General features: G+C 40.5%; 1 protein-coding gene and 1 long non-coding RNA gene across 3 annotated transcripts; one reads left to right on the forward strand and one right to left on the reverse strand.

Moving 5' to 3' along the window:
- Positions 1-8,455, forward strand: snapc2 (small nuclear RNA activating complex, polypeptide 2). 2 transcript variants are annotated; one of them, XM_088346945.1, is made up of 6 exons: positions 1-301; positions 1,505-1,678; positions 1,745-1,811; positions 1,893-1,994; positions 5,988-6,076; positions 7,502-8,455. In XM_088346945.1, exons 1-6 carry the CDS (start codon positions 89-91, stop codon positions 7,712-7,714), a joined length of 858 nt encoding a protein of 285 aa, XP_088203071.1. In that variant the 5' UTR covers positions 1-88; the 3' UTR covers positions 7,715-8,455. The 2 variants fall into 2 exon arrangements, with proteins under 2 accessions (XP_088203071.1, XP_088203070.1); XM_088346944.1 differs by having other exon boundaries at positions 1,745-1,994.
- LOC148356233 (uncharacterized) lies at positions 691-10,124 on the reverse strand. Its single transcript, XR_015851973.1, has 5 exons — positions 9,394-10,124; positions 7,374-7,440; positions 1,853-1,945; positions 1,485-1,777; positions 691-764 (listed from the first exon to the last, which is right to left on the reverse strand). It is a non-coding gene; the product is annotated as an uncharacterized LOC148356233 (long non-coding RNA).
- Positions 10,125-10,478: the final 354 nt, after the last annotated feature.

Genomic DNA, 10,478 nt, shown 5'->3' on the forward strand with positions numbered 1-10,478 from the left:
GTAGATGTGACGTCACACAAAGCCCCCGGAAAGCATTTCTTGCCATGTTTCTATAAAATTGGTCGGACGAATTTTAAGATTTTTCGATATGAAGCCGCCGCCTCGCACGCGCAAACAACCGGATAGGAACCTGAACTTCAAGCCTCCCAAAGTCAGGCGAGCCTGCACTTGGCCCCGAAAGGAGCAAAACATCCTCTTGTGTGCATTAAGAAAGCAGAGCTGCACAACCGGCGGCGCCGTGCCGGGAAAGATCAACTATGACCTGATCAAGGAGGCTCTCCCCTCTCGCTCCATCAGCGAGGTTCGCTGCGGCTTATAACATATTTTCTTGATTATTGTAAATACGTTTATGAGAGTACTACTTACTTTTCACGTTATTTTTCTGTGTGCCAATCGGGGTTGGGTAGGGTTACTTCAACTTGATTACTTTCAATTACTTTTGGATTACTCCAATACCAAATATGCTAATAAAAGACAAAGGAAACAAAATATGAATGAAATTATGACTCACAACACGTGGTAAGCTTTCTCTCCTGGCTTTGATCTCCGGCAAAACTAACATACAATGCGACCAGGGTTGGGCAGGGGTACTTTAACTAGATTACTTTCAAATTACTTTTCGATTACTCCAATACCAAATATGCTAATAAAAGACAAAGGAAACAAAATATGAATGAAATTATGACTCACAACACGTGGTAAGCTTTCTCTCCTGGCTTTGATCTCTTTGATCTCCGGCAAAATAGTAGAAAAAAGTAACAGCTCTGAAAAAACAAAACAATGAGACTTTTTTTTAAAGGAATTTAAAAAAAGGAGAAAAAAAATAAGAAAAAGTTTGTGTTGCATTCAAATCATTTCCAATTGTATCAAGTGAATCTTGTTGCCAACATTGTGCTTCCACTAAAAAATGTGATCAAGTACAGTTCTGTATCTTGCAACCGATTAAATAAGCCCCCAAAAATGTTAATATGCGACAAAATATATGAGGAAAAAAAATATTTTTTTATATTGTGAAAGAATTGTAAAAACAAACGACGTTTGTAGGCCGTACAACATTTGCAATAGTACACGAGTCAATTCATTCAAAAGAGAAAAATAATTTTGCATTGCCGGAAACTCTAAAATGTAACTTGATGTCAAATTTTGGACATGTTTGATAATGACTTAGTTGCCACACTTGGGATTACGGTTGCTCACTGTTGTTTCAAGCGTTGCTCACCGACTTTGTGTGAACGCTCAGACCCGTAAGGAAAATTACAGGGAACATTGGTTATAAGGCATATCAACATAAGGCTCGAATCTGCTCTAAAAAACATATCAGTCGATCCTCAGTCCTGACTGCCTGATGATAGAAGCTGTCTGTAAGCCTGCTGGTTCTGACTCTGAGACTCCGCGGTCTTGTCCCCATCAATATCAAGAAATCATTGTTTTCTCACCACCGATATGACCCGATCACTTAAAAATGACTAACGACCAAACCAAACCTCCACTTTGGCCTTTGCAGATTCAGTCTGTGGTACAACAGCTCCAGAACAAAGTCATCTCCACCGCCATTTCGCATATGAAGACGAAAGTATTGGGAGATAAAAAAGATCTGGCTCCCATCCAGTTGTGGACCCGCTTGGGCCAGGCTCTGTCCGGGAACGCCGACGGTCCACTTTCCAAGGCTTTTTCTCAGGTGCCGTAGGACAAATGACTCCCAGATGAATGTCCGTGTTGCTCACCAAAGTTCTCCTGTCGGCAGATATGGACCGTGGCGTCTACAGAACCTCTCACCCTTAAGAATGGGAAATTGTTACTGCCAACTGAAGGTATGGACTGGAATTCAGGACATAATGTGGTTATGACTTACTTTTTATGTTTGTCCCGTACTGCGGTTCTGAACTTTACAGGTACCGTCTCTGCTGAGAACTCCACAGTGAATTTTGAGAAGATCTACAATTACCTGGGTGACATCAACAAGTCTGAGGGCAAGTGTGAGCTCACACCAATGGGTGAGTGCTGCTGACAGTGTGGTAGGGTTGGGCAGTATTTCGATGTTATCGATACTAAAGCAAGTACTTGGATCAGATGGATACGATTGTCCTGGGATCGATACTTTGCTCCTCCCCCAATTTCCTCAAAGATGCCACTTTTTGAGTTTATAACTAAGTGTGTCACTGACAGGCACACTTTTATTACCTGTCCCTACCTGATCTGCTACTGCATCCTGCTTGCCTGGCAGAAGAGAGAGCCAAATTGCTACTGCCCCCAAAAAGGGCGGCAGTAGCTCAGGAGGTAGAGCGCTCGTCTTGGGATCAAGGGATCCCAGTTCGAATCCTGGCTCGTCCGTGTTACATGTCGAAGTGTCCTTGGGTAAGACACTAAACCCCTAACACCCCCAATAAGCAGGTTAGCGCCTTACATGGTTGCAAGGCCGCTATTGGGAAATGTGGAGCACATTGTAAAGCGCTTTGGGAAGTCATTGACTTGAAAAGCGTTATATAAAAATGCAGATCAAATCTTTGTCCCCCCTACCGGAAGCTAAAAATGACAGTGGCAAAGGTAGTGCGGCACTGTGTGGACTTTCTTTTCCAACTACAGAAAGTGACAATGTAAGGTGTCATTTGTGGGGTAACGCGATCTGCTACTGTTACAACACCACACATTTACATGTACATGTTGAAAAAAAAAAGCTCTCCCTGCAGAGAGCAAACGAGCTGTAAATGAAATGAAATGATCTGCATTTCTATAGCGCTTTTCAAGTCAAGACTTCCCAAAGCGCTTTACAGTGTGCTTCACACCTTGCAGCCATGTAAGGCGCTAACCTGCTTATTGGGGGTATTAGGGGTTCAGTGTCTTACCCATGGACACTTCGACATGTAACACGGACGAGCCGGGATTCGAACTGCGATCTCTTGATCCCAAGACGAGCTCTCTACCTCCTGAGCCACTGCCGCCCCAATGTAACCAATGATGTAAACATGTTACTGTTCCTGAACAAAAACATGTAAATTTGTTGTCACTGTGGCACAGAACCAATGGAAAAAAAACGATTGACACATTATTTGCATCACTAAGCGTTTTTTCCAAAATATGGTGCAATGGAAGGTATTTTAGTTGTGTAGTTGACCTTGTTAAACACTGAATTTTTGTTACATTTCTGCTTTTTGGTTTGACTCTTATTGCTTTTGTTTTGAAACAATTGTCATGGAACTATTTCTATTTTTGTATACTGTAGTTATTTTTTATTTTTTTTAATTACCTTTTAATGCTATATTTGTGCTGTGTTGATCGTATCTAAACACTGACTCAAGGGAAGAAGGATTCAATTATTCAATGATCGTGACATTTTCAAGGAAAAAGTAATGAGTCGGCATCGATTGATACTACCATGGATTTATTTACAGTGGATCGATACCAAAATTCCCAGTATCGGCCACCTCTTATGTGTGGCAAACGCTAGCTCTTTATTATTTTTTTTCCTTTCTCAAAACATTTGCAGCCTTATTATATGTGGATGACAGTATTTTTGTTTTGGTTAAAATCCCAATGTAAATAAAAATGCATTCACTCGGATAGGTGTGTATCAATTTTTCTAATTGACTAATACAGTGGAACCTCGGTTTTCGAACGCCTCTCAGTTCGAACAAATCGGTGTCCGAACCAAAAATGTCGAGAAATTTTACCTTCGTTGTTCGAACAAAAATCGGAGTTCGAACGCCGGTAATGCGTGAGCGCTTACGCTAGGGTGCGATGCTGAGCGTCGTACGGGTGTTTTAGCCCCTAATTATGCCTCCGAAGAAAGTCAGTGCAAGCAGCAAAGTTGCTACAGGTGAAAAAAGAAAAGTAGTGCGTACAACTATTGCATTTAAGAAAGAAATAATAGACAAATGTGAAGGAGGTGTGCGAGCGCCTTCTGCTGACCACCACAAAGGTAAGAAATCCTATTCATAAGATTACAATAACGTGAACGTACAATTAGCCTGGGTTAGCTTTAAGTTTACGTTAAACATTCAGGGTCTTGGAACGGAGCCCAACATTGAGGGTGTTGTAACGGAGCCCCCTTTCCAATGAACCGCTCACCACTTGTTGTGGAGACCCGGGTGCTAAATTACTTGTAAACGACCTGATTTTTTTTAATTTACACGTTCATGTTAGCGTAATCTTTCGTACGGAAGATTACGATAACGCGAACATACGATTAGCCTGGGTTAGCTTTATGTTTACGTTAAACATTCAAGGTAAACATTCAGGGTGTTGGAACGGATTAAAACGATTTACATTATTCTTAATGGTAAAAACGATTTCGGTGATGGAACAAATCGATTTCGAACAGGGTTTTGGAACGGATTATGGTCGAGAACCGAGGTTCCACTGTAATAAGATTTATTAAAAAAATGTTAATATAAACAAGCAGATTTTTACAAGTTAGTGCTTGGACATTAGCCTAAGTAGTAAGTGCATCAGAAATACAGTGCAATGAAAAATTGTGGACCGACATTAGAAGCAAAATATTTCCAAAATTAATGTCTATATATTTATCAATTTATGAAACGTTTTAGATGATGAATTTAAACATGTCTTTAATTTACATTAATTAAAAAAACATACTATACGTATTTTAGATAAACATACTAAAGGTGATTGATGTATCAAGTTTCTGTGAGTATTACCGTATTTTCCGCACTATAAGACGCACTGGGTTATAGGGCGCACCCCGAAAAGATAGTTTTCGGTCCTATTTTTGACATACATAAGACGCACCGGATTATAAGGCGCTACAATGGGAACGTCCACAAAACAGTCAGATAGTTCAGTCCAACTTATTACCCCCTTAACATTCCGAAAGCTTGCAAAGACGCAAATACGTGTCGAGAACACGTGCGGATGCGGTGTCCGTAAGATGTCACTCAAATGCATCGTTCCATCATTCGGAAGGTTAAAGTCTTGGGATTCAAGAAATGCTAACCATTCCTTAGTATCTATTTTCCTTTTCGCTCGCAACTTTACTGTGCATATGACAATAAACACTTGGAATTGAGTTTAATTTAAAAATAGACACTCCATTCCATCCATTATCTGCACCGCTTATCACAGAAACATCGAGTTCAGTCTGAAACAAGATACAGGGACAATATAAAACCCGGAGTAGCTCACCGAAGTCGTTGTGTTCATAATAATGTGCAGGCAATGTCCTCTTATATCCGTGAGGGTAGTAAATCCAGGAGAATACAAAATTTACAAATACAGAATAGAAAAAAATGCTTTCTCTATGCCGTCAGTCACATGCTATACGCATTCATCTTTTTCGGCCAATTGCAGGCTTTGTTTCGCCGTTTAAGCCAATGCCAGCCTGTAAATGATAAAAAGGATCCGCTTCTTGACCTCCGAATAACTTTAGCCCATAGTGATCGATTCAACTGATGATTGACACATCTTTTTCGGCCAATTGCAGGCTTTGTTTGCCGTTTGAGCCAATGCCAGCCTGTGAATGATAAAAAGGATCCGCCCCTTGACCTCCGAATAACTTTAGCCAATAGTGATCAATTCAAATGATGATTGACACATTGGTTAGCCAATGAAACGCCGGTAAATAAATCCCAGCATACACCGCGGACTACTTGGCGTTCGGGGGGAAATCTAGTCGGCGGCTGCAAGTTAGTTGGAAAACTTTGCAATTTTAAAATTGATCCATAAATAAGGCGCACTGTATTATAAGGCGCATGGTCAGCTTTTGAAAAAAATACAGGCTTTTAGGTGCGCCTTATAGTGCGGAAAATACGGTATATGTTATATGAGTCTCTCGTGACACAATTATAATTTTGAAATGTCATTTCTTTGTTGTCTAATTTCCCTTGGTGGGGTGAGGTTCTGTTTTCTTGTTTTGATTTCGTTTATGTCTTATGGTAGAGAACCGAGGTTCCACTGTACGTAGAAACAGTAGTCGCACCGTAGTTCTTTTCCACACAAGTATTATTTCTAACCATTTGTGTCCTATTCCTTAGAGAGTGCCGTAGTCTTAGACCTGGTGATGTCTCTCCCCGAGGAACTGAACTTCCTTGACTGCCTAAGCCTACGAACACATCTTATCCAGGTAGAGTCACTCTTCCAATGAAGAATCACAATCACCTTTGTTATCATCGTGATGCTACGACGAAATGGTACTCCAGTTGGCAAAAATATAAAGTATTCATATTTAAAACTATACACAACAGTGTATATTAGTGTGTTGATTGTTCAGGGGAAGAAGCAATCTCTTAGTCTGTTCGTTCGGGTCTTATGGGATCTGAACCATCGACCTGATGGTAACACAGTGTTTATTTGAGCTGTGATTGGTCCCGGGGACTCGCATGCTGAAAAATCTATGGGTCCCAACAGAGATCTATGGGTCCCCAAAATTTAGTGTTATCGAAGTTGAAATTGTAAAACAGCGACAAATATATAAATAAATCTATATATTCATTCAGTTTTAATCATCACACTTAATTGGTAATACAAAGCAGTTATCACTTCAGATTTTTCAGTTCACAAAAATATTGTACATTATACAAAATAATATTGCTGAAATATTAGTCTATATATTCATGTTGTTTTAATCACTTCAGATTTTTCAGTTCATATATTCTTCGTGGTCTGCTGTCCCGCCACAATTGTAATGCCTTCTCAAGGTCCAATTGCAGCAACCGAATTTCCATAGCTAATTTGTGGTTTTCATTGTCGTGGTGCCGATCCAATGTGATTTTCTGAAAGTTCGTATTGCGAAATGATTTATGCCATCCAGTTTTTTTGTCACGCTGGGTGCACGCATCACAGAACATGTAGCCTCCATTATCATCCTCCTCATAGCGTAACCAGGAATATAATTGAGTCCATTTTGGCAGAAAAGTCCTTTTCTTGCTAAGAGTATTCTTTTTTCGACTCGTTCGCTTCAAAACGCGTGTTTTCCTTGCCTTCGCGGTCTTCTGAAGAATTTCTCTGCCGTTTTTTTGTGCCGGAATCATTGCCGTTGTTACCACTTTCTGTATTATTTTTCGACTTACTACCGACACTGAAGAAGTTACCAATTTTTTTCGTTGATTTGCACCTAGTACCAACTGTTTTTTCGGCAGCATACTTCTTTCACTCGACAACCGCCACAACAATGACTTCATCTCGAAGCAACGAGATCTCGTTTGCCGAGATTGGCGCGAGACCAAAACAACAATGGCGTATTTGCCTGACGAAAAGTTTGGAGGGCGGTAAATCTTTGTTAAAAAAAAATAAAAAGTAATCGGGTAACAATGACAATTTGGTGTCAAAAAAGTTGCGTCCCGGGGACGCACGTTGATTTGAGACCATGCGTCCCCAGCAAAAATGATGCTTCTAGGACGCAGGCAAACGAGAACACTGACCATCTGTTAGGAAGTCCTTCATCCGCTGAGAGAAACCACCGGGACCCCTGGGATGATGTCGTCCAAGCTGAAATCCAAGAAGAAGGTCACAATCAGTTCACCGATAATCTGGTTTTCTCGTCCCGCAGGAGTTTGAGAAATTGTCGGAAGCCGAGAACTCTGGTACGAGCGAAAAAGTGCAGACGGAGCCGGAGAGGCCCGGAGAAGTAAGCGATGGGGTACCTCAACGGAACGACGACCCCGAAGGATCCTCGGGAGCGAAAAGCGGACTGGCGCGAACGGAACCGCGCCCCCCCTTGAACCCTTTTATGATTCCGATGGAGCTGCTTAAAAGAAGATAGGACTTCGCGTTTGCTTTTACAGATGCAATATTTCTGTTGGACTTTTACTTTCTGGGGTTGGGACTTTTGTTTTGTAATTTTGTTTTTCACAATTAAAGTGTCTTGCGCAAATAATCAACCTCAGGTTTAGGGGCAGTAAAACATGAACACTTGAAACATACAACTCAAAATATCAACTATAGAATAAAAACACAAAATTGAAGAAAGCGATTTAGAGAGTGGCTGGTTAGCCGCACACTAGCATCAGGTAACCTCAAATTGAGCCAGGTCTCTGTCATGATTAAAATAGAATAGAATATACCTTTATTGTCATTGTTACAAAATGGGTTAACATATTGTGACAACGAAATTGGGCATGACACTCCAGTGTCACACATTCAAAGTGAGGTAAAAAAACAAGAAGATAAGGTAACAGAGAAGATAAGGTTATAAAACAAGGAGGATAAGGTTATAGTTATAATTTACATAATACACAATACAATCCTCCTGAATGTAGTTCCAGGTCATCTATTCCATTAGGCTCAGCAGTGGTAGATTGTGAGATTTGTTTAGCTAGCCTAGCGGCGCTACTATTACCTTCTCTCCCTTCGTGGCCTCAGTCTCTTACCAGGTAACAAATCCACAGAGCACCCGATGGTGATCACTGTTTCTTTGCGCTCTTCTGACTCTCCACAGAGTCCGATTTAATTGAGGAATTTCTCTTCAATGTAACAAGCTGCTGAAATACAAGCTTTATCTGTGCTTTATGGTCTGTTTTGGGTAAAGACATTGACTTGTGCGCTCGCCCAACATGGCTGTTTGACTGACATACATCAGTGTATCACATTCGCGGTCAGTTACGCCCACCCAACACACACAACCTGACCCGGTGATAGCATTTGCTGTGTGCTGTCTGCTGCAGAACACAATCCACGATACATTGATATCAATGACAATAAAGACAACAGTAAACCCCTATAGAGCCCGGGATACATGCTGCACCAGGGGTCCCCAAACTTTTTCAGTTTGTCACATAAAAAGTGTGCCATTTGCTTGAATGCTCTACATAAAGATATATTGTTTCCCAGAAAGTCACTATCGTATAACCTTCCGGGTTCTTCACGGAACAAAGGTCAGAAAATAAACGATAAGAGTATTTATGAAATATATATAAACCAAATAACAAAAAAAGTCCATGGAACATAAACTTTCTGTTGTGCACAGTCCTAATAGGTCCAAGATCAGCTTAGAGGGTTCGTACAGGTGCTTGAAATCCTTGAAAATGCTTGCATTTTAATGTTGTATTTTCAAGGTCAGGAAAATGCTTGGATTTTGGGTGAAGTGCTTGAAATTGTTGCCATTGCCATGTTTCTTGGGGGTATCGGTGGATTTGTGGTCGGGGGGGGGGGGGGGGGGGGAGTAATCGAAAGAAAGTTCTTTAAAGCTCAATAATGTATTTAATATAACAATGTCATAGAAAACCCTCAGTTTTCTTTTCTTTTCAATATTTCATACAATAAGAAACAAAACATTTTTTTTTTATCATTGAAGTCATATTATTCAGTGTTGGTTTTCAGTTTAATTTGGAAACTTTTTATTTGAGTTTACAATATATTTGTGAGTTAATAATTATATAATTGATTTTGATCAGTTTCGATAGGAAATAATAATCATTTTGAATAAATTGCACAGTCAATGACCTGCGATGTATGCTGATGGAGATTTTTCGTTTTCCGGAGTTCCGTTTAGCGGAGTGGATGATCCACGATAGGGCCCCCTCATCACGCCGGCGCGAGAATTCTTCAGGGCAAGGAGTTGATTCCTCGGATAAACGCATTTTTGTGCGTTAAAACCCATAACCATAGGATAGAAAGTACCGTACTTTCCGCACTATAAGGCGCACCTAAAAGCCTTTATTTATTTCAAAAGCTGACCATGCGCCTTATAATACAGTGCGCCTTATATATGGATCAATATGAAGTCGCAAAGTCTTGCAACTAATGCAGCAGCCGCCGACTCGATTTTCCCCCGAACGCCAAGTAGTCCGCGGTGTATGCTGGGATTTATTTTCCGGCGTTTCATTGGCTAACCAATGTGTCAATCATTTGAATCGATCACTATTGGCTAAAGTTATTCGGAGGTACAGGGGGCGGATCCTTTTTATCATTTATAGGCTAAAGCGGAAAAACAAAGCCTGCAATTGGCCTAAAAAGATGAATGTGAATCACACGTTGGGTTGACGGCATAGAGAAAGCATTTTTTACTATTCTGTATTTGTAAATATTTTATTCTCCTGGATTTACTACACTCACGGATATAAAAGGACTATGGTTGCACATTATTATTGAACACAATGACTTCGGTGAGCTACTCCGGCTATATATTTTCCCTGTATCTTGTTTCAGACTGAACTCGATGTTTCTGTGATAAGCGGTGCAGATAATGGATGGAATGGAGTGTCTATTTTTAAATTAAACTCAATTCCAAGTGTTTATTGTCATATGCACAGTAAAGTTGCGAGCGAAAAAGAATACTAAGGAATGGTTGGCATTTCTTGAATCCCAAGACTTTAACCTTCCGAATGATGGAACGATGCATTTGAGTGACATCGTACAGACACTGTTTCCGTATATGTCTGAGACACGTATTTGCTTCTTTGCAAGCTTTCGGAATGTTAAGGAGGTAATAAGTTTGACTGAACTATCTGACTGTTAAGTCGACGTTCCCATTGTAGCGCCTTATAATCCGGTGCGCCTTATGTATGGAAAATATAGGACCAATAACT

The sequence above is a fragment of the Urocampus carinirostris genome, chromosome 11 (assembly GCF_059441175.1).
Source record: "Urocampus carinirostris isolate Australia breed hairy pipefish chromosome 11, RoL_Ucar_1.0, whole genome shotgun sequence".
Taxonomy (NCBI): Eukaryota; Metazoa; Chordata; class Actinopteri; order Syngnathiformes; family Syngnathidae; genus Urocampus; species Urocampus carinirostris.

Bases quoted from the DNA above. Each gene is read 5' to 3' on its own strand.
- snapc2 (XM_088346944.1), top strand. From the start codon at position 89: ATGAAGCCGCCGCCTCGCACGCGCAAACAACCGGATAGGAACCTGAAC. The intron at 302-1,504 runs GTTCGCTGCGGC...TGGCCTTTGCAG, and splicing joins CCTCTCGCTCCATCAGCGAG to ATTCAGTCTGTGGTACAACA. The intron at 1,679-1,744 runs GTGCCGTAGGAC...TCCTGTCGGCAG, and splicing joins TTTCCAAGGCTTTTTCTCAG to ATATGGACCGTGGCGTCTAC.